Source organism: Caloenas nicobarica, chromosome 16 (assembly GCF_036013445.1).
Source record: "Caloenas nicobarica isolate bCalNic1 chromosome 16, bCalNic1.hap1, whole genome shotgun sequence".
In the NCBI taxonomy this organism is placed as follows: domain Eukaryota; kingdom Metazoa; phylum Chordata; class Aves; order Columbiformes; family Columbidae; genus Caloenas; species Caloenas nicobarica.
Window position 1 is genome coordinate 9,134,467 of NC_088260.1, and position 26,457 is coordinate 9,160,923.

At 59.7% G+C, this 26,457-nt stretch overlaps 2 protein-coding genes and 1 gene segment (V, D, J or C); all 3 read right to left on the minus strand.

Moving 5' to 3' along the window:
• Positions 1 to 7,531: 7,531 nt before the first annotated feature.
• Positions 7,532 to 15,111, minus strand: LOC135995387 (Ig lambda-1 chain V region H2020-like). The segment is given in 4 exon segments: positions 7,532 to 7,779; positions 8,331 to 8,428; positions 11,310 to 11,622; positions 15,066 to 15,111. Coding segments are annotated over 4 exon segments (705 nt in total).
• Positions 15,112 to 17,947: 2,836 nt separating this feature from the next.
• Positions 17,948 to 18,827, minus strand: VPREB3 (V-set pre-B cell surrogate light chain 3). Its single transcript, XM_065646663.1, has 2 exons — positions 18,523 to 18,827; positions 17,948 to 18,276 (listed from the first exon to the last, which is right to left on the minus strand). Exons 1-2 carry the CDS (start codon positions 18,764 to 18,766, stop codon positions 17,948 to 17,950), a joined length of 573 nt encoding a protein of 190 aa, XP_065502735.1. The 5' UTR covers positions 18,767 to 18,827.
• A 2,953-nt stretch (positions 18,828 to 21,780) lies between these two features.
• On the minus strand, positions 21,781 to 23,179 carry CHCHD10 (coiled-coil-helix-coiled-coil-helix domain containing 10). Its single transcript, XM_065646366.1, has 4 exons — positions 23,081 to 23,179; positions 22,820 to 23,003; positions 22,445 to 22,592; positions 21,781 to 22,032 (listed from the first exon to the last, which is right to left on the minus strand). The coding sequence occupies exons 1-4, from the start codon at positions 23,128 to 23,130 to the stop codon at positions 22,013 to 22,015; spliced, it is 402 nt and encodes a 133-aa protein (XP_065502438.1). The 5' UTR covers positions 23,131 to 23,179; the 3' UTR covers positions 21,781 to 22,012.
• Between the last annotated feature and the right edge of the window lie 3,278 nt (positions 23,180 to 26,457).

Below are 26,457 nucleotides of genomic sequence, written 5' to 3' on the forward strand. Positions count from 1 at the left end.
ACTAACATCAAGAGCAGCTGAGTCAGAGCTGCCTGGACCAGTGACCCTGGAGAGGGAGAGGAGGTAGGAGAGAACATGAGGTGTCAGCCCTTGTCCCAAGGGAACAGATCTGCCAGGGCAGCAGGATGGGACCCCTGTGCTCAAAGGTCCTGATGCTGCAGAGGGACACACAGCCCCACAGACAGACTTGAAGACTAGAGACTCATGGACCTGCAAGGAGAGCTGGCAGCAGCATGGAAGGGGAACACCATCCTCTGAGAGAAAGGGACCTGGGCATGGCTGTAGAAACTTCTGGGAGCAGAGCCCAGCCTGGCCCAAGGCAACCGAGCAGAAGCAGCTCCAGCAGCAGCAGCAGCAAGATCTCACTTCCCCATTACTCAATGCCTTCATCACCACTATCAGCACTGCTGCTGTCGTAGCCACCACAGTAATAGACAGCCTCATCCTCAGCTTGGACCCCAGCAATGGTTAACATGCCCGTGGAGCCAGACATGCTTCCGGAGAATCACAAAGGGATGCCCGAGGGTCTGCGGTTGTCAGCATAGATCACAGTGACAGGGACAGTGCCAGGTACCTTCTGCTGGAACCAGCCGTAGTTGTTAATCCTGGAGCAGCAGATACAGATGTTTACTCCTGGAGACATGGATGTCAAAGGGGACTGAGTAAGCTGTGCCTGGAGTCACAGAGAGGGAGAGAAGATGGGGGAGAGAGAGGAGAGATGGGGTCAGCTAGCGACCCAGGAGCAAAGCCCTCCCTGGGCAGCAGGACAGTGGTGCCCTGCAGCACATGGATGGCACACAAGGGGTGCAGCCCCAAGCCCGGCTGCTCCCTGCGGGGTGGATGTAGCCAGAAGCTGGACCCTCTCCTTGCCCGCTGCCCCTCACAGCACACCTCATCCCTGTCACTGAGACCGGGCACCCCTGCCGGGACCAGGGAACCTGGAGAGGGAGAGGAGAGAGGGGAGAAGAGGGGGGTCAACCAGTGCCCCAGGGGCACAGACCTGCCTGGGCAGCGGTACAGGGATTGCCACAATTGGAGGAAAATGGATGCAACCAGAGTCACAGACAAGTTTAGGGAGCAGAGGCCAGCACAACACATCCCAGCACAGAGGCAGCTCTGGCAGCAGCAGGAGGACACGGTTGTCAGTAGCAAGAGGCAGTGGGGTGGCAAACAAGGCCACACTGTGAATTCTGTAGGGACAAGGACAATGGTCCCTGACCATGAAGGCACTTCTAGTGCTCTGGTGCTCTGGCAGATAGAAGGAGGACAATCACAGCCATGGCCGTGCAGAGGGGACAGGAACCTTCCTCAGCCTGACAGCCACAACTCTGCTCAGCCAGGAGGCAGAAGGGATGAAAACCTTCATTCTTTGGAGTCTGTGTCTCACTTGCTACTCCACATTGTCCCCAGACACCATAGCTGCTGCTGCCGTCCCAGCTCCCACAGTAATAGACAGCCTCATCCTCGGCTTGGACCCCACTGATGGTTAAAGTGGCCATGGTGCCAGATGCAGAACCGGAGAATCGCGAAGGGATGCCCGAGGGTCTGTTGGTGCTACCGTAGATCACAGTGACAGGGCCAGTGCCAGGGACCTTCTGCTGATACCAGCCGGCATAAGCACCCCAGCTGCTGCTGCTGCTGCTGCTGCTGCTAAGCCCGGAGCAGGTGATCTGGACGGTTCCTCCCAGGGTCGTGGACACCGAGGCCGGCTGAGTCAGCGCTGCCTGGACCAGGGAACCTGGAGAGGGAGAGGAGAGAGGGGAGAAGACGGAGGTCAGCCCATGCCCCTGGGACACAGACCTCCCTGGGCAGAGCTATAGGGAATGCCACAGTTGGAGGAGAATGGATGCAACCAGAGTCACAGACCAAATTTAGGGAGCAGAGGCCAGCACAACTCATCCCAGCACAAGGGCAGCTCTGGCAGCAGGAGGGCATGGTCATCAGAGGCAAGAGGCAGTGAGGTGGCAGATAAGGCCACACTGAATTCTGTAGGAACAAGGACAATGGTCCCCAGCCACAAAGTCACCTCCAGCACTCTGGACCATGAGAGGGAGGAAAATCACAGCCACAGCCATGCAGAGGGGACAGGAACCTTCCTCAGCCCCACAGCCACAACTCTGCTTGGCCAGGAGGGAGAAGGGCTGAAAACCTTCCTCTGATTCTGGAGTCATTGTCCCACCTGCTATTATTCATTGTCACGACACACCATAGCTGTTGCTGCCGTCGTTGCCACCACAGTAATAGACAGCCTCGTCCTCGGCTTGGACCCCACTGATGGTTAACGTGGCTGTGGAGCCAGAGCGGGTTCCGGAGAATCGCGAAGGGATGCCCGAGGGTCTGTTGGTGCTACCGTAGATCACAGTGACAGGGGCAGTGCCAGGGACCTTCTGCTGATACCAGCCGGCATAAGCACCCCTGCTGCTGCTGATGCTGCTGCTGCTAATCCCGGAGCAGGTGATCTGGACGGTTCCTCCCAGGGTCGTGGACACCGAGGCCGGCTGAGTCAGCGCTGCCTGGACCAGGGAACCTGGAGAGGGAGAGGAGAGAGGGGAGAAGACGGGGGTCAGCCCGTGCCCCTGGGGCACAGACAACCCCAGGCAGCAGGATGGGGACAGGACCCCTGTGCTCCATGTCCCCAGCTGAGTGCAGTGAATCTGGAGGTGTCACCTGGGCTGTAGGTGAGCACCGCGAGGAGGAGAGGGAGCCAGGCCATGGGGCAATCCCACCAGCTCCGTGTCTCCTTGATGATGGGGCTGTGCTTTGCACCCTCAACTCCCTCTTATGCTCCTGCCTGCTCAGGCATGGTCCCTCCATGGAAATGTGGCCCCCAGTGTTCACTGGTGGGGCCATGCTGACACCGTGTGGGGAACAGAAAGTCCTCAGGGAGTGCGCTGGGGGAACTGAGAGCAGCACCCGGCACAGGACTCTGCCCACGCTTTCCCTCGCCCCTACCACAGCTGCCACCAAAGCCAGAGACTCTGCCAGCTCCTGCCACAACCTCCAGTGCTTCTGCACGGCACCCTCACCAAGGAACCCCGTGCCCACTGGGGAGAGCCTCTCACACAGACACTGGGCCTTTGGGCAGAGGTGCTGTCACCAGAGCGGGGTGACCATCAGCCCTCAACTGGCAGGGAGCCCAGGGAAGGACGCGCAGGGATGACAGCAGCCTTTCCCCCAGCTACTCCAGGCCAGGGATAACACATGTGGAGGGCAGGAGCTACCAGACACACCACAGGTCTGCAGTACCAGGACCTGTGCCACTTCCATGTCCGCCGGTAGCACCCTCATGGTCACTCCCACCCACGCACAGCAGACAGTGACAGTCACCCCAGAGCATCGAATCATGGCCACCTGTGGGGCACCTGGATGCTGACCAGTGCTGTAGTCCTGGGCACCACAGTAATAGACAGCGCCATCCTCAGTTTGGACCCCAGTGATGGTTAATGTGGCCGTGGAGCCAGGTGTGGATTCAGAGAATCGTGAAGGGATACCCGAGGGTCTCTTGTTGCTATCGTAGATCACAGTGACAGGGCCAGTGCCAGGGACCTTCTGCTGGAACCAGCCAGCACCATACCAGTTGTTGCTGCTGCTGTAGAGCCCGGAGCAGGTGATCTGGGCGGTCCCTCCCAGGGTCGTGGACACCGAGGCCGGCTGAGTCAGCGCTGCCTGGACCAGGGAACCTGGAGAGGGAGAGGAGAGAGGGGAGAAGACGGGGGTCAGCCAGTGCCCCTGGGGCACAGACCTCCCTGGGCAGAGCTACAGGGAATGCCAGAGTTGGAGGAGAATGGGTGCGACCACAGTCGCATTTAGGGAGCAGAGGCCAGCACAACTCATCCCAGCACAAGGGCAGCTCTGGCAGCAGGAGGACATGGTCATCAGAGGCAAGAGGCAGTGAGGTGGCAGATAAGGCCACACTGTGAATTCTGTAGGAACAAGGACAATGGTCCCCAGCCACAAAGTCACCTCCAGCACTCTGGACCATGAGAGGGAGGAAAATCACAGCCATAGCCATGCAGAGGGGACAGGAACCTTCCTCAGCCCCACAGCCACAACTCTGCTTGGCCATGAGGGAGAAGGGCTGAAAACCTTCCTCTGATTCTGGAGTCATTGTCCCACCTGCTATTATTCATTGTCACGACACACCATAGCTGTTGCTGCCGTCGTTGCCACCACAGTAATAGACAGCCTCGTCCTCGGCTTGGACCCCACTGATGGTTAACGTGGCTGTGGAGCCAGAGCGGGTTCCGGAGAATCGCGAAGGGATGCCCGAGGGTCTCTGGTTGTTATAGTAGATCACAGTGACAGGGGTAGTGCCAGGGACCTTCTGCTGGTACCAGCCAGCACTGCCAAGCCCAGAGCATTCAATCTGGACGGTTCCTCCCAGGGTCGTGGACACCGAGGCCGGCTGAGTCAGCGCTGCCTGGACCAGGGAACCTGGAGAGGGAGAGGAGAGAGGGGAGAAGACAGGGGTCAGCCCGTGCCCCTGGGGCACAGATCTCCCCGGGCAGTGGGATGGGGACAGGACCCCTGTGCCCAGAGGCCCTGGCTGGGCACAGTGAGTCTGGAGGTGTCACCTGAGCCGTGGGCGAGCACCACGAGGAGGAGAGGGACCCAGGCCATGGCAGATCCCACCAGCTCCGTGTCCCCACGACGATGGGGCTCGTTTGTGGACCCTGACCCCGTTTTAAGCCCCTGCCTGCCCCTGGCACGGCCCCTCCATGCAAATCTGACCCCACGCTCAGGGCAGATCCTGCCCGCGCATCTCTCCCCACCTTCCGCTCCCCGCCCAGCCCCACCACTCCAGATGCAGCGGGCTTGTTCTCGGGCACGGAGCAAAGGCACATCCCAGCTCAGAGCCTGAAACACAGCAGCACAGACCCTCCTGTCCCCAGCCTGGGCTGAGTGGCTGCAGGACCAATGGGTGTGGGAAAGCTGGGTGCTGGGGACAGGGTGGGTAGTGGGGGACAGGCAGCACCCACAGTTCCAACATCCCCTCCACGGGTTGTGGGGAGCAGATGGGACACGACCCATGCTGGGGATGGCAGTACAAGCCATTGCCCAGGCTCTTGCCACTGGGGTAGATTTTTGGGGTCCAGCTGCGCCCAACTGGGCCCTCCCATGGAGAGGGGGCTGGGAAAAGGCAGGAACAAAGCCCCCATTCCCCTCCATCCCTCTGAGCTCCTCAGCTGAACGTTATCTGTGACCGATGAGCACCTGGGACCTTAATGTTGCCTGGGTGAGGGGAGCAGGGCTGGGAGCACAGAGCAGCCCTCACCCTGAGGACCGCAGGGTGCTCAGTGCATGCCAATCCATGCCCTCCAACACCCAGCCCATGGCCGTCCCCACCAGCACCATGGTCCTGGGCGCAGAGCTGGGGGACAAGGCCACCTGGGACTTGGCTGCCCACACAGCAGCTCCAGACAGCACAAATGCAGCCCCATGGGGCCAGCGCCCCTGCCCAAAGCCTGGCCCTATCACACACCCTCACCCCCAGCCCCCGTCCTCTTCCCTGTCACACTCATGGGGATGCAGGAAATGTCACTGCTGAGAACCAGCAGCACCCCACGACACAGAGGAGCCTGCGCCTTTGTCCCCAGCAGTAGCCCCAGGCCAGGTGGTCCCGCAGCAGGACAGGGACAGGGTCAGGCTGCTGGGCAGCCCTTTGCTGTCAGGGGGCTGTGGTGGGACATCTCCCAGGGCCAGGGGCTCCCCAGGGGGCCAGAGGTGCAAACAGCCAATGCTGGAGTAGCCCATGGGCTCCTCTTGCAGCAGCACAGAGCAGCCCCCTCCAGCCCTGCTCTGCCCTGGGACCCTCTCGCACGGCCCTGGAGCTGCTGTGCCCATGGGAAACATCCCTTCCCAGGGTCCAAAGGCAAAGCTTCCCTCCAGCTCCCTGGCCCAGGTCACATCCCCACCGCTTGGTGCGGGGGCCACAGTTTCAGCCGGGCTGAACGCCCTGGGGCGATGCCCTGGGGGCTCCTGGCACAGCTGTGCTGGGAGCAGGGCAGGGGGGCACCTGGGCAGGGCCCTGGGTGCCAGCTGGGGAGTGCAGGGGACCTTGGACCTGCTGGGTGCACAGGGACAGGGCTGCTGGGGGTCATCGCCTCCCCAATAGACCAGGGACAGGCACACACCTGAGGTTCCAAGGGACAACTGAGCCAGGTCACCTGGCACAGCCACCTGCAGCACAGGGCAGGGCCATGGCAGGGATCTGCCCCACCGTCAAATGGGGACAGCAGAGATGGCTGACTGGCCCTGCGATGGCGGGAGGATTTTGTATCACTTCCCCATTGCTCTGTGTCACTGTGGCAGGATTGCTGCTGCTTTCGTAGCTCCCACAGTAATAGACAGCCTCGTCCTCGGCTTGGACCCCAGTGATGGTTAACGTGCCCGTGGAGCCGGAGCTGGTTCCAGAGAATCGCGAAGGGATGCCCGAGGGTCTGCTGTTGCTACTGTAGATCACAGTGACAGGGGCAGTGCCAGGGACCTTCTGCTGGAACCAGCCGGCACTTCTACCACTGCTAAGCCCGGAGCAGGTGATCTGGGCGGTTCCTCCCAGGGTCGTGGACACCGAGGCCGGCTGAGTCAGCGCTGCCTGGACCAGGGAACCTGGAGAGGGAGAGGAGAGAGGGGAGAAGACGGGGGTCAGCCAGTGCCCCTGGGGCACAGACCTCCCTGGATGGGCAATGGTGGGACAGCAGAGGGTCCGAACTGGTCCCTGCAATGGTGGGAGGTTTCTGTATCAGTTCCCCATTGCTCTGTGTCACCATGGGATTGTAACTGCTGCTGTCGTGGCCACCACAGTAATAGACAGCCTCGACCTTGGCTTGGACCCCGGTGATTGTTAACATGGCCGTGGAGCTGAACACAGATCTGGAGAATCATGAAGGAATGCCCGAGGGTCTGTTGGTGTCACGATAGATGACAGTGACAGGGGCACTGCCAGGGACCTTCTGCTGGTACCACCCATAAGCACTGTTGCTGCTCCTAGAGCAGATCTAGGTGGTTTGCCTCAGGGACATGGACACTGGGGGCAGCTGAGCCAGACCCATGTGAGGACAAGGGGCTGCAGCAGAAGCTCTCCTGCCCCACACCCAGCCCCACGACCCAGGGCAGCTGCAGTGCCACAGGGCCCCAGGCAGGACTCAGCACAGGGCAACAGAAACGCAGCAAAAGTTTTCTTGGGCAACTCAGCAGGCTCCGGCTCCTCACACTGTCCCAGGCTCCTCTGCCCCTCACATGGATATTGGGCAGTGGGGAGGAGCCCAGCCAGGGCTTCTCCAGCACCAGGGCCCCACACTGGGGGCATTGTCACAGCCCTGAAACACAGGGCACATGAGGAAGGGTGCCAGGAGGGAAAACGGAAAACCCCAAAGCCAGAGAGAGGGCTTTGTCTGGATGAGAGGAAGGAGATAAAAACTGACATCTTTGACATTCAAGGTGTCAATTGCCTGTGGCTCAGTGCCACCGTGAGATCAGCATTGCTGCTGCTGTCCCAGCCACCACAGTAATAGACAGCCTCATCCTCGGCTTACACCCCAGTGATGGTTAACGTGCCCGTGGAGCCGGACTGGGTTCCAGAGAATCGCGAAGGGATGCCCGAGGGTCTGTTGGTGCCAGCATAGATCACAGTGACAGGGGCTGTGCCAGGGACCTTCTGCTGGTACCAGCCGGCATTGCTGCTGCTGCTGTAGAGCCCAGAGCAGGTGATCTGGACGGTTCCTCCCAGGGTCGTGGACACCGAGGCCGGCTGAGTCACCGCTGCCTGGACCAGGGAACCTGGAGAGGGAGAGGAGAGAGGGGAGAAGACGGGGGTCAGCCAGTGCCCCAGGGGCACAGACCTCCCTGGGCAGTGGGATGGGGACAGGACCCCTGTGCCCAAAGTCTCTGATGCCACAGAGGGACTCAGAGCCGCGGGCCAGAGCCCCAGGGTCCTGCAAGGAGAACTGGCAGCAGCAAGAGGATGGAACATGCTGGAGCCAGTGGGGATGGGGCCTGGCCATGGCTAAAGGCACATTTGAGGAGCAAGGCCCTGGCCAGCCCAGCGCATCCCATCACAGAGGCAGCTCCAGCAGCAACAGGCAGTGGGACTGAGATGAACCTACGCTGTGCCTTGGTAGGGACAGGGATGAGGGGACTCCAGTCCCAGAGTCATCTCCTGTGCCCTGGGTTGTGAAAGGGAGGACGCTGACAGCCATGTCCTTGGAGAGGATGGGAACCTGTCTCATCCCTACAGCCACGACTCATCTGAGCTACAAGGAAGAAGGGCAGAAGACCCAACTTTGATTCTGTTGTTTTCCTCTCACTTCCCCATTATTCGGTGCCGTCACACTGACTAGTATTGCTGCCGTCGTAGCCACCACAGTAATAGACAGCCTCGTCCTCGGCTTGGACCCCAGTGATGGTTAACGTGGCCGTGGAGCCGGAGCTGGTTCCGGAGAATCGCGAAGGGATGCCCGAGGGTCTCTTGCTGCTCTCATAGATCACAGTGACAGGGGCTGTGCCAGGGACCTTCTGCTGGTACCAGCCGGCTTTAGCCCAGCTGTAGCTGCTAATCCCAGAGCAGGTGATCTGGGCGGTTCCTCCCAGGGTCATGGACACCGAGGCCGGCTGAGTCAGCGCTGCCTGGACCAGGGAACCTGGAGAGGGAGAGGAGAGAGGGGAGAAGACGGGGGTCAGCCCGTGCCCCTGGAGCACCAACCTCCCCAGGCAGCGGGATGGGGACAGGACCCCTGTGCTCCATGTCCCCAGCTGAGTGCAGCGAGTCTGGAGGTGTCACCTGAGCCATGGGCGAGCACTGCGAGGAGGAGAGGGACCCAGGCCATGGCAGATCCCACCAGCTCCATGTCCCCACAACGCTGGGAACAAGCTGGCCCACTTAGTGGATGAGGGAAAGGCAGTGGATGTTGTGTACTTAGACTTCAGTAAGGCCTTTGACACCGTATCCCACAGCATTCTCCAGGAGAAGCTGCAGCTCATGGCCTGGGTGTGTGTGCTCTGTGATGGATAAAGAAGTGGCTGTAGGGCCGGGCTCAAAGTGTTGTGGTGAACAGAGCCAAATCCAGTTGGCTGCTGCTTACGAGTGGTGTTCCCCAGGGATCAGTATTGAGCCCAGTTCTCTTTAATCTCTTTATCAATGATCTGGATGAGGACGTTGAGTGTGCCCACAGTAAGTTTGCAGATGACACCAAATTGTGTGGGACTGTCAATCTGCTGGAGGGCAGGGTGGCCATACAGAGGGATCTGGACCGGTGGATCATTGGGCTGAGGCCAGTTGTATGAGGTTTAACAAGGTCAAGTGCCAGGTCCTGCACTTGGGGAACAACAACTCCAGGCAGCGCTGCAGGCTCAGGGAAGAGCAGCTGGAAAGGTGAAAAGGTGTTGATTGACAGCCAGCTGAATATGAGCCAGCAGTGTGACAAGGTGGCCAAAAAAGCCAACAGCATCCTGGCTTGTATCAGGAATAGCGGCATTGGTATCAGGACCAGAGCAGTGATCGATACCCTGTAGAAGGGACAGGAACCAACCTCAGCCTCACAACCACACCTCTGCTTGGCAATGAGGGAGAAGTGTTGAAAACCTTCCTCTTTGCACTTTTGTGTCTCACTTGCTATTCCTCATTTTCCCCAGACTCCAAAGCCACCGCTGCTGCTTTCCCAGGCACCACAGTAATAGACAGCCTCGTCCTCGGCTTGGACCCCAGCGATGGTCAACGTGGCCGTGGTGCCAGACTTGGTTCCAGAGAATCGTGAAGGGATACCTGAGGGTCTGCTGGTGCCACCATAGATCACAGTGACAGGGCCAGTGCCAGGGACCTTCTGCTGGTACCAGCCGGCACTGTAGCCGCTGCTAATCCCGGAGCAGGTGATCCGGGCGGTTCCTCCCAGGGTCGTGGACACCGAGGCCGGCTGAGTCAGCACTGCCTGGACCAGGGAACCTGGAGAGGGAGAGGAGAGAGGGGAGAAGATGGGGGTCAGCCAGTGCCCCTGGAGCACAGACCTCCCTAGGCACCAGTACATGGAACACCACAGTTAGAGAAGAATGGATGCGACCACAGTCATGGGCAAATTTAGGGAGCAGAGGACAGCCCAACTCATCCCAGCACAAGGGCAGCTCTGGCAGCAGGAGGGCATGGTCATCAGTAGCAAGAGGCAGTGGGGTGGTAGACAAGGCCACCCTGGGAATTCTGTAGGAACAGGAACAATGGTCCTCAGACACTGGGGAACCCAAGGGAACCTGCAGTTCTCTGGGACACAAAATGCAAGAAATTCACAGCCATGGCCATGCAAAGGGGACAGGAACGTACCTCAGCCCCACAGCCACAACTCTGCTCAGCCAGGAGGGATAAATGATTAAAACTTTCCTCTGACATCAGAGTCTGTGTCCCATGTGATATTAGTTATTGTCACCAGACACCATAGCTGCTGCTGCTATCCCTGCTCCCACAGTAATAGACAGCCTCGTCCTCGGCTTGGACCCCAGTGATGGTTAACGTGCCCGTGGAGCCGGATAAGGAACCAGAGAATCGCGAAGGGATGCCCGAGGGTCTCTGGTCATTGTAGTAGATCACAGTGACAGGGCCAGTGCCAGGGACCTTCTGCTGGAACCAGCCAGCATAAGCATAGCTGCTGCTAAGCCCAGAGCATTCAATCTGGATGGTTCCTCCCAGGGTCGTGGACACCGAGGCCGGCTGAGTCAGCGCTGCCTGGACCAGGGAACCTGGAGAGGGTGAGGAGAGAGGGGAGAAGACGGGGGTCAGCCCGTGCCCCTGGGGCACAGACCTCCCCAGGCAGTGGGATGGGGACAGGACCCCTGTGCCCAGAGTCCCTAGCTGGGCACAGTGAGTCTGGAGGTGTCACCTGAGCCGTGGGCGAGCACTGCGAGGAGGAGAGGGACCCAGGCCATGGCAGATCCCACCAGCTCCGTGTGCCCACAATGATGGGGCTGTGCTGCAGATCCTCACTCCTTCTCAAACCCTTTCCTGGCCGGGGCACGGCCCCTTATGGAACTCCGACCCCATGTTCAAGGGCTGGATTCTGCCTGCCCCTCTCTCCCAACCTCCCTCCTGGCTCCCTGAGCAGGGGCTGTTTCTCACACCCTCCTTCCCCTGCTGGGAGAAACAGCCAGGGATACACTGGGGAGTCACTGGTGCTGACGGCCCCACATTCTGGTGGCAGGACAGCACACTGGTCTCACCAAGGATCCCTGATGCTCAGGGCTCCTGGTGCACCACTACCTGCAGCAGGGAGAAGGGTTGAAAACCTTCCTTTTACTTTGAAGACAGTGTCCCGCTTGCTATTCCTCATTGCCCCCAGACACCAAAGCCACTGCTGCTGCTGTCGTAGCTCCCACAGTAATAGACAGCCTCGTCCTCGGCTTGGACCCCAGCGATGGTTAACGTGGCCGTGGAGCCGGATGTAGATCCAGAGAATCGCGAAGGGATGCCCGAGGGTCTCTTGTTGCTATCGTAGATCACAGTGACGGGGGCTGTGCCAGGGACCTTCTGCTGGTACCAGCCGGCACTGTAGCCGCTGCTAATCCCGGAGCAGGTGATCCGGGCGGTTCCTCCCAGGGTCGTGGACACCGAGGCCGGCTGAGTCAGGGCTGCCTGGACCAGGGAACCTGGAGAGGGAGAGGAGAGAGGGGAGAAGACGGGGGTCAGCCAGTGCCCCTGGGGCACAGACCTCCCTGGGCACCAGTACATGGAACACCACAGTTAGAGAAGAATGGATGCGACCACAGTCATGGGCAAATTTAGGGAGCAGAGGACAGCCCAACTCATCCCAGCACAAGGGCAGCTCTGGCAGCAGGAGGGCATGGTCATCAGTAGCAAGAGGCAGTGGGGTGGTAGACAAGGCCACCCTGGGAATTCTGTAGGAACAGGAACAATGGTCCTCAGACACTGGGGAACCCAAGGGAACCTGCAGTTCTCTGGGACACAAAATGCAAGAAATTCACAGCCATGGCCATGCAAAGGGGACAGGAACGTACCTCAGCCCCACAGCCACAACTCTGCTCAGCCAGGAGGGATAAATGATTAAAACTTTCCTCTGACATCGGAGTCTGTGTCCCATGTGATATTAGTTATTGTCACCAGACACCATAGCTGCTGCTGCTGTCCCCGCTCCCACAGTAATAGACAGCCTCGTCCTCAGCTTGGACCCCAGTGATGGTTAACGTGCCCGTGGTGCCAGAGCTGGTTCCGGAGAATCGCGAAGGGATGCCCGAGGGTCTGCTGTCATCCCAGTAGATCACAGTGACAGGGGCAGTGCCAGGGACCTTCTGCTGGTACCAGCCATAGCTGTTGCTGCTCCCAGAGCAGGTGATCTGGGCGGTTCCTCCCAGGGTCGTGGACACCGAGGCCGGCTGAGTCAGCGCTGCCTGGACCAGGGAACCTGGAGAGGGAGAGGAGAGAGGGGAGAAGACGGGGGTCAGCCAGTGCCCCAGGGGCACAGACCTCCCTGGGCAGTGGGATGGGGCCCCTGCACCCAAAGGTCCTAATGGCACAGGGGGACCACTTCCCCACACACAGAGCCCAAGGCCTGAGCCCTGAGAGCTGGCCACAGCAAGAGCACATGGCTGCCAGCAGCATGAGGCTGTGGGATGGCTGACAGCGCAGTGTCATGCCTTTTGGCAGGATGGACACAGCCCCAGAGTCACCTCCTGCATGGCATGGTACTAACCAGGAGCAAATAGACAGCCACAGCCATGCGGAGGGGACAGAAACCTGCCCCAGCCTTGCAGCCCTGCTCAGCCACAAGGGACAAGGGCAGAAGATCTTAATTTTTATCTCCTCTGTACCTCACTTCCGTATGTCTATGTCACTCTAACAGCATTGCTGCTGCTGTCCCAGTTACCACAGTAATAGACAGCCTCGTCCTCGGCTTGGACCCCAGTGATGGTTAACGTCGCTGTGGTGCCAGATGCAGAACTGGAGAATCGCGAAGGGATGCCCGAGGGTCTGTTGCTGTTAGTGTAGATCACAGTGACAGGGCCAGTGCCAGGGACCTTCTGCTGATACCAGCCGGCACCATAGCCGCCGCTGCTGCTGCTGCTAAGCCCGGAGCAGGTGATCTGGACGGTTCCTCCCAGGGTCGTGGACACCGAGGCCGGCTGAGTCAGCGCTGCCTGGACCAGGGAACCTGGAGAGGGAGAGGAGAGAGGGGAGAAGACGGGGGTCAGCCAGTGCCCCAGGGGCACAGACCTCCCTGGGCAGCGTGACAGGGATGGAACCTCTGTTCCATAAGCTCCCAATGCCACACAGAGACCCAGAGCAACACACAGAGAGCCCAAGGTCAGAGGCCCACGGTCTCATGAGGAGAGTGGGCAGAAGTAGGAATAGGAAGGGCCAGAGTTGGAAAAGGCCCCCGGTCAGGTTACGGGCACATCATGGGAAGCAGAGCCCTGCTCAAGCTGGAGCATTCCAGCACCCACACACCTCCAGCAGCAAGAGGAGGAAGAAGATGGAGCCGCAAGAGCAAGAGGCAGCGGGGCGGGGGATGAGGCAATGCTTTGCCTTCCATAGGGACAGTAACAAAGTGCCCCTGGCCCCAGAATGACCTTCAGCACAGCACGGTACAGTCGGGACAACACTCACAGTCACATCCTTGGATAGGAACCTGCCCCAGCCCCACAGCTCTGTTCAGGCATGAAGAAGAAGGACAGAAAACCTCCATTTTTAACTCCTGCATACCTCACTTTCACATCTATCTGTGTCACTCTAAAAGCATCACTGCTGCTGTCCTCAGCACCACAGTAATAGACAGCCTCATCCTCAGCTTGGACCCCAGTGATGGTTAATGTGCCCGTGGAGCCAGACTTGGTTCCGGAGAATCGCGAAGGGATGCCCGAGGGTCTCTGGTTGCTGTTGTAGATCACAGTGACAGGGGCAGTGCCAGGGACCTTCTGCTGGTACCAGCCATAGTAGTTGTTGCTGCCCCCAGAGCATTCGATCTGGACGGTTCCTCCCAGGGTCGTGGACACCGAGGCCGGCTGAGTCAGCGCTGCCTGCACCAGGGAACCTGGAGAGGGAGAGGAGAGAGGGGAGAAGACGGGGGTCAGCCAGTGCCCCTGGGGCACAGACCTCCCCGGGCAGTGGGATGGGGACAGGATCCCTGTGCCCAGAGGGCTTCAGCCGGGTAGAGCAAGTCTGGAGGTGTCACCTGAGCTGTGGGCGAGCACCACAAGGAGCACAGGGACTCAGGCCATGGCAGATCCCACCAGCTCCGTGTGCCCACAATGATGGGGCTGTGCTGCAGATCCTCACTCCTTCTCAAACCCTTTCCTGGCCGGGGCACAGCCCCTTATGGAACTCTGACCCCATGTTCAAGGGCTGGATTCCGCCTGCCCCTCTCTCCCAACCTCCCTCCTGGCTCCCTGAGCAGGGGCTGTTTCTCACACCCTCCTTCCCCTGCTGGGAGAAACAGCCAGGGATACACTGGGGAGTCACTGGTGCTGACGGCCCCACATTCTGGTGGCAGGACAGCACACTGGTCTCACCAAGGTCCCTGATGCTCAGGGCTCCTGGTGCACCACTACCTGCAGCAGGGAGAAGGGTTGAAAACCTTCCTTTTACTTTGAAGACAGTGTCCCGCTTGCTATTCCTCATTGCCCCCAGACACCAAAGCCACTGCTGCTGCTGTCGTAGCTCCCACAGTAATAGACAGCCTCGTCCTCGGCTTGGACCCCAGTGATGGTTAACGTGGCCGTGGAGCCGGATGTAGATCCAGAGAATCGCGAAGGGATGCCCGAGGGTCTCTTGTTGTTATTGTAGATCACAGTGACAGGGGCAGTGCCAGGGACCTTCTGCTGGTACCAACCAGCATCATTCAAACTGTTGCTGCTAAGCCCAGAGCATTCAATCCGGGCAGTTCCTCCCAGGGTCATGGACGCCGAGGCCGGCTGAGTCAGCGCTGCCTGGACCAGGGAACCTGGAGAGGGAGAGAGGAGAGAAGACGGGGGTCAGCCTGTGTCCCAGGAGTACAGACCTCCCTGGGCAGTGAGATGGGGACAGGACCCCTGTGCCCAGAGTCCCTGGCTGGGCACAGTGAGTCTGGAGGTGTCACCTGAGCTGTAGGTGAGCACCACGAGGAGGAGAGGGACCCAGGCCATGGTGCAATCCCACCAGCTCCATGTTCCCACAATGATGGAGCTGTGCCATGGACCCCAACTCCCTCTTAAGTCCCCGTTCACCTGGGTAGAGCTGCTCCATGTAAATGTGACCTCCAACATTTGCTGGCAGCTCCTGTCCTGGTGCTCCCCCTACACTGCAGGCAGGTCTCCAGCCCACCAGAGGCACCAAGATTCTCCTGGGCTGCTAGCTCTATGGGCCACTTGGCTGGGAACACCAAGTCCAGCCTCACACCAGGCACCACAACTGGGCTGCTCTCAGGAGCCACAAGACCGTGACCAGCTGGATTGAGGTGTCCACACAAATGCGATCTGGTTTAGGTAAATACGTTAGCCAGGGCACATGCCAAGGGATGGCAGGAATGTTCTGCTACCCTGCCTTGCTGAAGCCACCTTAGCCCACCCATGACCCTGGCATCACCCACCCACCCTCAGAACAACCCTCTGCATAGCACAGATCCTCTAGCCACACTCCCCTTCCCCTCCTGCCCTGGGCATTTCTCTGCACTCACAGCCAGCCCAGCACAAGCTGCAGTGCCTCATCAGCACCCCATGACAGCCATGCACCCCACTGCCCATGGGTGCCCCGGCACCTCCAGGGCCAGCAGGAGAGATGCTGCTGCTTCTCAGCAGCACCACAGGGCCCGTGCTGCTCCTGAGCTGGAGGCGTGTTGGCTCTGCTGGAACAGTTAGAGTCCGTGGGTCCCTGACAGCCCCTGCAAGGTTTCAGAACTGAGTATGAGGAAGTAAATGGCAGCTCCCTTTTGGCTCTCACACCACATTCCAGATCCCCTGCACCTTTTAGAAGCATAATGAATAGGACCCAGGCACATGAAGAGAGGGGTTTATTATTTTATGTTCATTTTACAGAAAAGGTTCAACTCTAAGCTACCACCACCCTCTGTGACTCCCTTAGGCCAGGAACACAGCAGCTCCTCCTTAGAGACAGGATACTTTCCATGGGCCTCCTTCTCTTAATCAGCACTTTCTTCTGTTTCAAGTTCTGGCTGGGAACCAAGACTAATGTGGTGGGTGTTTTGGTTTTGTTTTACAAGCTCACCAGCAATAAATTGCTGTGGCTGGTTCACAGTCCAAAGCTGCAGCAGCAGCACCCCCGCGCGGCCTGCCTCCGCTTCCACTTCACTACAAGAGAAGAAACGAAGGGCGGTGAGAAGTCACCGAGCAGGTGTGCCCATGATTCAGCACTTCTTGAACTCAACTCTTTCTACTTTCACAACATCTTCGATTAGCTGGTATACGTAAGTCACGACTGTGGAAGCCTGGACAAATGAAGGAATGGTGTTACTGGAAAGAAAACAGACTGTTGATCTTTGTGATTAGCTTAGATTCATTGCTGTTATCTCGAACTTCACGGGCAGGCCGCTGCACCGGTGCGGGATGTGAAGGTCCCCCAATACCAACAACGGCTTTGCCCACAGCAGGAAAAAAGAGAGAGTTTTAACCCCAGTAACTTAACACAACAGCACAAAACCTTTTTGCTACTCCAAGGCGTTTACAAAGTCTGGTAAACCACTACGGGCCCGGCGGGGATTTCTTTCAGATCCAGCTTTGAGGGAGCAGCCCCTCAGCTCGCCCGAGCTGCCCCGCACAGCGGGCCCGGCCCCTCCCGCCCGGGAGGCCCTCGCTGCCGCACGCAGCCGCACTGCCCGGCAGAGAACAAGGCGGAGGGCGCCGCCGCAACGGGGCGAGCCGGGGCGAGCCGCACCGAGCCACCGCCCCACGCTGAGCCCGCGGCCGCTCCCCGGCGGGGCGGTGCAGGGAGGGAGGCGGCCCCGGACCCCGCTCACCATCCCGCTGCTCGCACAGCCCGTTACCGCGACGCGCTGCCGTAACCAGGAAGTGACGCGCGTCTTTGGCTTATCCCCAGTCCAATGGCAGCGCCAACAGCTTCCCACGTGACGCCGGCGCCTGGGAAGGGTCCTAAGACCCGCCGCAGTGCTGAGCATGCGCAGTGTGGGCGCCGAACGCATTGGGGTGTTTTCCCCCTTTCCCCGTGTTATCAATGAAATCTGTAATAATTTTGTGAAAAAAATGCATTATCTTTCTGTGTGAAAATGTTCATATAAAGTACCTACCAACGCCGGTGTGGTTAAAAGTGTCCTTTTTCCTCTCGGAAGCTCTGGGGGTCGCCGCGGGGTGAGGGGAGATGGCAGCCGGGGCAGCGTCGGTGCCGTGAGGAGCCGCTGAGGGTGCCCGGGAAGGGGACAGGAGCTGATGACAGGGGGACAGACCTGCCCTGGCAGGGCACTGCGGGTCTCTGCCAGGCACGGGTGACACAGCCCCATGCAGCCCCAAGAGATCCCCCCAAACCCACTGCCACGGGGACCTCGAGTCACCCCGCCGAGCCAGCGCCCCGGGCACTGCGCCACCCCCGACGGGCTCCTCGGGACACCACAGAGCGACACAAGTGACACAAGCCGCGTGGCTGAGGATTAACCTTTATTGTCAGGTGAGCCCAGCTTTGCAGAAGCCCAAGATGGGAGCAAGCCAAGCCCACGTTGTGCCAAGTGCCAGAAGCGCCCAGGATGCCCAGCCGTGGCAGAGCTCACCGTCCTCCCACCACAGCAGCAGATCCCTGGGCTGAGCCCTGGCAGCTCTCGCACCGTGTCAGGCTACCCAGTGCTCCATGTTGGAGGTTCGGGGTGGAAGAGGAGGTTGTTGCACCTCGCAGCGCTGCTGGGCTTGCTCAAGCGTGCAACAGGATCTTTTTCCACCCCTCCTAGGGCTGCTGTTCTCCCTGCTGAGGGCTTGGCATCAGAGTTGCAAGGGAAAAGCCAAAAATTTTTGGTTTGTGTTTTTAAAACCACTTGAAGGCCTGTGACAGGGAGCAGTAGTAGCTGCCACTGTCTTCATTGCGGATGGACGCGATGATGAGGATGCAGGCATTGCGGGCGAGGTCTTTGGTCGCAGAGAAGCGGTCAGGAACCTTGGCGGGTTTGTGCTTGTCTTGCTCAGAGTTGTAATAGAGCAGATAGCGCAGGGAGTGCCCCGGGCGCAGCTGGTACCAGGAGATGCCGAAATGGCTGATGTTGTACTGTGGGCTCAGGGTGCAGGACAGCCGGACGGTCTGCCCGGGCAGCACCGACAAAACGGGTGGCTGGGTCAGCACAGGCTGAGCCCTGGAAGCTGCACACACCAAGGATGCAGTTACTGGCAGGCTGAGCTATGTCCCACATCACCCCCAGCCCCAAAACATCCCCCTGCTCCCTCGAGGCAACCCCATTCCCCAACCTCCGTCCTGCTCATCACACCACACAGCCCTGGAGCAAACCACCCTCCTTGGACGAGCATCCGCCATGTGCAGCCCAGTCCTGCCCGCCATCCCCCAGTGCCACCCCCAGACAGCAGCTCGCTCAGCCGCACCACCCTTACCTGTCCCCACCATCCCGGCCAGGAGCAGGACCATGAAGCCCAGGGCCATGGCAGGACAGAGGAAGGGAGGCTGTTTTGGAGAGGGTCTGTGGTGCTGCACAAGCCCCAGTTGCTGTGCCGCTGGCTCTGGCGAGGCGTATGTAAATGACACAGGGGGCTTGGGGACACCAGCTCCCACACTGCTTGCGTTGCTGCAGCTGGGCTTCAGGCAGGGGCTGGAAGCAGTGGGGCGAGATATGAACATCGTGACCCACCACCCACCTTCACCCAGGCTGGGCCATCTCCTCCAAGTGCACAGACGCACACATAGCTCACCCCACCATCCTCTGCCCTGGGCACTGGGTACAGTGTGAGGGCATCACTGATCATGTCTCCTCCAGCAGATACACAGGGGGCCAGGAGCCTGAGCTGCACCTTTCTGAGGATGTGGCGGCACCAGGGACAATGACAGAACGTGCCAGCGTGCCCTGGCAGCTGTCTCATTGCAGAAGCAATATAAGGAAAGCTGCTGCTCCCTTCTCCAGGCAGCTCCATGGTCGTGACAAGACCAGCTGCCCCGTGGCACAGGCTGGAAGAGCTGCCACTTTGCCAGGGCCACCTCAGAACCAGCAGCCCCAGGCGGTGCCAAAGTCACCTGCCAGGAGACGTCTCCCAGGGGAGCCCGTGCAGCGAGCCGGGGCTGCAGCACAGCCGGTGCCTTGTGCAGACAGACAGCAGAGTGTTACCGCAACGCGCTGCCAGACTGACGGGGCGTGAAGCCTCTCCTGTCTCTAGCCTCTGTCGCAGGGCCAGAGCCGCCCAATTATGCAGCCAGCCACAGTCAGGGGCTGGTCACCCCCCAGCCCTTGGCAGCAGGGTGGCTGGCAGGGATTTTGCAGTGCCACATAGCCAGCAGGTACCTCCTGCCCTCCACAGGCCAGCTCACACCCCCAGTGCCACCCCATCACCATCCAGCGCTAGCCCTTTCCATCCCCTCTGCAGCACCCAGCCCCACGCCCAAAGTGTCCCCAAGCCAAAGATGCTGGCAAGGGGTTCCTGACATGTCATGCCCAGTGCACGCTCTGGGTTTGAGGGAAAATGCAGCTCTGAGGCAGAGCTCTGTCTTGTTAGACCACCCCAGCACTGTGTCTCTGGCACAGACAGATCCTGGAGCACCACCATCACACCAGGACAGGACGCAGCAAGCTGGACACTTGCTGTGCTGCAGCGCTCTGAGCACAGCGGGTGCACCCAACGGCTCGCCTATTTTTTCCTCATTGTCTGTCAGCTGGTCTAACAAAAGCCGTTACCCACACAGCCCAGCCTCATGCTCACCCTGTTCCACCAGCTTTAGTCCCTCCTGCATGAGGTGTGAGAGGTGCTCAGTGAACAGAAGGAGCTCACCCAAGTGAAGCAGGTTTTCTCACATCATTGAGCAAGCACAGCTACCCCATCAGGCCGGGGCACAACATGGACCAGGACTCACTGCCACCCCACCCCACATTTGCTGCTGAGCTCCATGGCTTCCTCCTGCTCTGCAGTGCAGGTACAGCTGCCACAGCTCCCCCCAGGCTGCAAAACCCCCCTGCCTCATGCTCCAGAGTAGGACTGGAGCAGGCAGGGTCCTGAAAAAGGTCTTTCCAGTGGCATCTGACAGATGAGACCACAGCTGCCCTTGCAGCATTGCTGCACTCTGCTGGGAGCAGGGTGGGCAGATCTGGCACCATCACAGCCCAGACGAGGTACAGGACAAACAAAGGGGCAGGAAACACCCCAAGACTGCAAAAGGTATGAAATTCAGAGCAGTGCCATGTCCGTTATGGTGATATACAGAGGTACATGGGGAAAGCATCAGCTTTGCCCCCACTCTGGGCCAGCTGGTCGCCTGGACCATCTTCATCAGCACCAAGTGGCCACCCCACGAGGGCCGGGAGGGACACGGCAGTGAAGCACAGCAATGCCTGGGAACAGGCAGGAGAGCTCTGCCAGGACACATCAGCAGCCTTTGCCTCATCTGTCTGAAAAACAAAAAAAAACCCCAAAACCAACAGATCTTTAACCCCTACACAATGAATCACAGAGGACAACCACCCCAGCAGAGCTGAGTTACTCTAAGTGCACAGAGGGAGGCCAGAGGCAGGATGAGTTCCCAGCCTGGCAGCTCTGGGGAGTCACTGGAAGGGGCTCTGCTTGTCTGGACACAACCAGGAGAGCTGTGGGGCAGGAGGGGCAGCTGCCAGCAGAGCTCCTCCGCTCCTGGCTGCGTGGACAGGGTGGCCTGGCCCAAATCCTGGTCCTCAGCTCCAGAGAGCAGATACCTGCAGCTGGTGGAACGAGCCGACCCTGTCCTGGCCTTGCCCAGTTGGCCGAGCGCCTTTGCCTGACCCCACATACTCGTGGCTGAAGCCGCCAGACTCACATGATCCTGAGCCTTTGCTCCCTCTGCTATTTGAATCGGATCCCCAGCTCTGACTACTGACGTGTGTCAGCCCTGGGGATTTCTCAACCCTGACAAACTTGGTAAGAGTTCACGGCCAAAATATCCTCTGGTGACTCAGCTGTGACCTCCAGCTCTTTCCCCTTGTGACCCGGACAAGTTTGTGGAAGGGGACTGGCAGGGGCCAGCTCTCTGCTTTTGCCTACTCACATTTTGACAAAATGAAGTTGAAAGACAAAGACACTTCAGGACCATTTTCCCCAAATCAAGATGTTCATCCCCACTCCTAACCTGGAACATTCCCAGCACCAAACAGCAGCAGACACGGCTGCAATACAGCAGCTCCAAATCCCAACGATGGCCAGTCCGCAGGCAGCATTCATGAGCCTGTTCTGCTATAGCGACTGCAGGAGAAAAGCAGCTCCGAACTTCACCTGATGCCGGTGACCTTGAGAACATTGCATAACCTGCTAAGGCTGTTAAGTAAGATCAGCCGACTGTATCTGCGTCACACAGCCAGGCAGGTCATAGTGTCTTAGCTCCGGGGTCAGAACAGCTCTTCAAGAGCATATTGGTGGAAAAAAAAAATTGTCACTGAAAACTCTGTAGAACACATCTCAGACTACCTCTCTCCAGCCTCTCTGCCTGGAGTGCAGCCAGTCCAGTCTCTGCTCAGCTGTGGATCTGCTTTTGCCAGGTCACACAGGCACAGTCCCTGCTGGCTGCACCTCCTGTTTGCAGGAATTACACTATTGTGCCTTGTCCTTTAAGTGGCGGACACTGTTAACATTTTGGTAGTTTAATTTTAGCTTGAGAATTAAATTAAGAGCATGCACAAGCGATAGGTCTGAAACTCCTTTATTTACCTGTAATAAATACAGCACTATCTGAACTCCAATGTCCCACAGGTCCAACCATTCCTTTCCTTCCCTACTAGTCCTGAAGTGAATTACCACTAGAAGACTCCTGTCTGGTCAGCCTGTTCCCTCCAGCTCACCCCTGTCCATCCTTCTGTTCCCTGCAGACAGCAGGGCTCTACACCAGAGCCCTCATCCCTATAAGGGGGCAGATTCTTCACAGGAGAGAAGAAACACCTGCAGGGGAGCAAACACAAGTTCAGCATTAGATGCATGTTCCAGCAGCTGGAGTTAAACAGTCTCTTAGCTACAGTGACCAGATCAAGACATAACTACTGACATCTGCTTCCAACAGATGCAGTGGGAATTAGGGAGTCGAGTCAGGGAGCAGCAGGCTTCCCACAGCTGCAAGACAGAAACCTCAAAGAATGTACCCACAGCCTCCTCGCCTTCACAGAGACACGGTCAGGACCATTTCTCCCGCCCTTTCCAGTTCCCTTCTGCATTCCAGGGCACAGTAAAGGCAGAGCTGCTTCCTATTTAAGGCCCAGAAGGGCATCACAGCCCCAGCACATTGCTCCTGCAAGCCCTGAACCCTCTCGGGTGTCCTCCTGGCAGCGGCTCCCCGCCCCGCCGGGCGCAGCCTCACCGTTGCTGTACTTGCACTGCTTCAGAGCCTCGTTGAAGCCCTCGCACAAGGTCAGGTCGCTCTGGTTGGTGGCGCATTCCAGGAACTGCTTCATCTCATAGTGGCAGGGTCCGTACGGCGACTGGTACGCGGGCGGCTGCCGGGGCTCCTGCAGCGAGGGCCCGGTCAGGGATGGAGGTTTGGGGGCAGAGCCGCCCCCTCCTCACCGCCTCCCGGCAGGACCCGCCCCGTCACCTTGGGCCGCTGCGCGTCCGTCCTTCACCGCACGGCTGGGCCGGCCCCGCCGCCCCCCGGCCGCTCTGCCGGCCCGGCCCCGACGCCCGCCGCGGGCCCCGCAAGGGCAGGACAAGGACACCGGCCCGGCCCCGCTCGCACCTGGGCGGGAGCCGCTGCCTTGGCCGGTTCGGAGGAGCCGCCGCTGAAGGCGCCGGTGAGGGCGCTGCCCACGACGTGTCCCACGGCGGAGCCCACGGCCACGCCGGCCGCCGTGCTCGCCATCTGCGCCATCAGCCCCGGCTGCGCCGGCTGCGCTGCCGGCACCGGGGCCGCTGGGGGCGGGCTGCGGAGAGAAGCGAGTCAGAGGGACCAGGCGGGGGCTGGGACCCCCGGGGACCCCCGGCTCCCCCGTCCCGGTACCTGGCGGGGACCGCCGCGTGCCGTCCCGCGCTCCTGCCGCCTCGCGCCATCGCCCCGCCGTTCGCCCGCCCCGCCCCCCGCGCCGCCTTAAGAAGCGCCGCCGCCACGTGATGCTACGCGCATGCTCAGCCGAGAGGCCGAAGCCACTCGCCCCGCCCCTCCGAGGGCAGGCGGGGCCTTCGGCCCGGCGCATGCGCGGAGGAGGGCGAGGCGAGGCGAGCCGCCTCTCCCCGTGGCGGCTGCGCTCCGCCTGTGCGCCGCCCGCCGCCGCCAGGGGGCGCCCCCGCCCCGCGGGCCCGGCCGGTGCCGGGGGGGGCGCGGCCGGGAGCGGGAGGAGCTGCCGGGCTCTGTGTCCTTCGGAAGCGCCGCGTTTGCCTGAACCGGGGCCGTGGGGGATGCGAGCGAGGCGGCCCCGCTGCCGCCCGTCCCCCGCCCGGTGGACACGGACCCGCTGCCGCCGTCTGGGCTCCCACCGGCAGCATCTCCGCTAAATCAACAGCTACGAATGTGCCCGCCCCCGGCCGGGCCCGGCCTGTCCCCGCCCGAGTGAAGCGCAGGGGCCCGGGCTGACCCCTGCCCGAGCGGGCGACGAGCTCCGACGGGGCGGCGGGGACGGGGCCGCCGGTGCCGGCAGAGCCGGTGTCCCGGGTGGGGGGTCTGACCCGCCCGGCCCCGCACGGCCCCGCCTGAGCCCCGCACCCGTGTTTAACGGCCCCGTTATGAAGGGAGGGGTCACTGGAGGAGCCGTGCACCCCCCTGCAACCGGGGGCGTCGCAGCGGCAGAAAAATGATGTATGCTCGTGTCGCGGCTTTAACCTCCGCAGGAGACACTGACCTCAGCTCTACCCCCCCCAAAATCGGGTCTGACTTTGCATTTCAGTTTGTCCCACCGTGCTGGAGCCCAGCTGGGACAAGACACGCGCTCTGGGGGGCGAACTGGTGACCGGTACCTCTCTGCGCCCACATTCAGCACCCGCAGCAACTCGCCATCGCCGGGGTCACTGGCCCAAACGTGGCTCAGCTCGGTTTCGGGCCCCTGCCCAAAGGACTGAGTTCTGCTGGGTGCCGTAGAGCCACAGCGGGTCCCTGCGATGAAGGACGAAGCTCTGTGGGTGCGGGCAGGGGTGGAGGAACAGCAGCGGGTGCAGGCAGAGCGGGCACGGCAGCTCTGCTGCGAGGAAGGGTTCTGCAGGTGTGACAAAGCAGAGGTTCAAGGAGGACGACGCAGTGGCTTTGCAAATGCTCAGAGGCTCCTTCTCCCAGGTGTGGGGCAGAGCGTGAAGGGGCTTGTTGGAAGTGGGTGATGGACGCGGGCTCTGTGGCACAGGAGGTGATGGGTGGGGGAGAGGTGGGTAATGAAGGGCTGGGAGAGGGAAGATGAACCGTCCACAACTGGGGCAGAGAAAAGAGGGTGGCAGGGAGGGGTGTGGGGAGGAATGATGTGGTCTAAGCCATTGGCCAGCACAATAATTTTTGCAGCAGCCCTCTGGATACAAACCAACAGATCAAGGAAACCTTTGCAAGGCGTGGACGTTGTTGGGAAGTAGGAATCCATGGAGAGATGATGATGATGAGCCCTCAAATCACCAACAGACAGGCTGGATGACGCCAGTTTTACCTTCAAACCAATTTCTTGACAATCATCTCTCCCCTGGCACCCCAGCTGGCCTCCGGGCCTTCTGTGGGTCCATGTTTGCTTGATGTCTCCCTGAGACGGGCCTGGTTGCCCACTCTATCTTTGGATGTTCCTTATGCCTTGTGGAGCGAAAGAAATTTCCAAACTTGAGAAGGATCCAAAAGTTGTCCAGGAAAAAAAAAAATCCCAGCTATGTTATGTCTCCAGGGCTGTGTTCATACACTCAGCAAGTTATGAAAACCAGCTCCTTGGGCTGGTTCATTGACTGGCAGGAATTAGAGAGCCAAGTCACTGCAGGGCTGGCAATTAGCTCCTGTGTAAGTGTTTTTGTAGAATCAAATTTCCAGCACAAGGGGCAGAGAAAAGCATTTGCAAAGTAAGCCGCCCCCTCGGCGCAGGAGCTGGGCGGGCAGGGGGGGAACTGCAGCTCCTCTGCTTCTGAGGGACGGGATTGTGCCTCAAACAAACACAACTTTGGTCTCTCGAGGGGGTAACACCCCCAAACCCTTCCTCCTGCAGCACCAGGGAACTCACCTGGCTGGGGAGCTGTGCTCTGCAGTTCTGGTTGCAGCTGGAACAGCAGCATTTGATTTTCAGCAATTGCCTCTTCTTTTGCCCGCTAATAGGAGAGGGGGCCAAGCAGCTGTAAAAGCAGAAGGATGTAACTGGAAAGCCTCTGCACCAGCAGCACCTGCATTTGTTCCTTTTCCCAGCCACGCGTCCTGGGGAGAGGGTTCCCTTCCCCGAGCAGCCCTGTCCCATCGAGCCACGAGCACTTGTGGGGAAACAGAGGTCTTAGGGACGTGAGGAAAAAAAAAAGGCAAGCGGGAAGAAAAGGGTGACTTCAAGGAGATCCTCGCTGTAAGAAAACCTCGGGGTGAGAGCTCAGCTCTCTGCCGTCGCTTGAGCCCATCAGCGCATGGAGGCTCCTTGTCCCTCCTGGGTTGTCCCTGGCCATAGGAAGAACCTGGACATGTGCTGGGGGGAGGAGAGGATGGACTTGCAGGGAGTGCAGGGGATGTCAGCCCCCCAGCCATGAGAAATGGAGGTTCCTTAGTTCCACCACATGCAGAACAACTCGCGGAAGGAGCCCGGGTTTCAAGCTGAGCGCGTCCCTTTAAGCTGCGTCTGGGGGACCCTTTGATTTGGTTAATTAGACGCAAAGTTGTTCTGTGCTGTGGGAGGCCAGGTATGTACTGAGGAGCCCGGCTCCCCTGGGTGTACTAATGAGATAATGAATTGTGGCTGTCTGAGAGGCTGAGTGTACACAGCTCCACCTGCACACGGCACCCGGCACCCACCTCGCGTCTGCTGGGGGCTGGAAGTGCTGCCCTGGGGCTCCCTGGAGCCGTCCTCCCCCCGGGCTGTGCAGCCAGCCCTGCTGGCGTCTAAATATCCCTGCAGCAGTTGTCACTAATTCCCTGGCCAAATTTCCTAATTCCCCTGGTTTTCAGCCTAAATTTGATCTTGGATTCAATCAAGTGGTTTCTTTTGTGCCTCTTTCTCTTCCCCAGCTTCAGATGATCCCTCCTTACATAGCTCAAGCATTAGGGCTTGCCTACACTTGAAGGTTAACTCTGGATTACGGGGCATATAAATCTGAAAGACAGTAACTGATTCCTGAACGGTTCTGGAAAGATTTACTCAAAACCAGTAATTTCTGAATAACTCGGTGCACTGGCTGGCCTGTGCGTTCGTTCCCTCCTGTTAGCAGCAGGATCAAGTAGGACAAGGTTTGTAA

Excerpts from the sequence above, each read along its gene's own strand:
- VPREB3 (XM_065646663.1), bottom strand. The coding sequence starts at position 18,766 with ATGTTCATATCTCGCCCCACTGCTTCCAGCCCCTGCCTGAAGCCCAGC. Across the intron at positions 18,277-18,522 it reads GGCCGGGATGGTGGGGACAG|CTTCCAGGGCTCAGCCTGTG; the intron begins GTAAGGGTGGTG and ends TGGTGTGTGCAG.
- CHCHD10 (XM_065646366.1), bottom strand. The coding sequence starts at position 23,130 with ATGGCGCGAGGCGGCAGGAGCGCGGGACGGCACGCGGCGGTCCCCGCC. Across the intron at positions 23,004-23,080 it reads CACGCGGCGGTCCCCGCCAG|CCCGCCCCCAGCGGCCCCGG; the intron begins GTACCGGGACGG and ends TTCTCTCCGCAG. Across the intron at positions 22,033-22,444 it reads GCAGTGCAAGTACAGCAACG|GTGTTTCTTCTCTCCTGTGA; the intron begins GTGAGGCTGCGC and ends GCTCCCCTGCAG.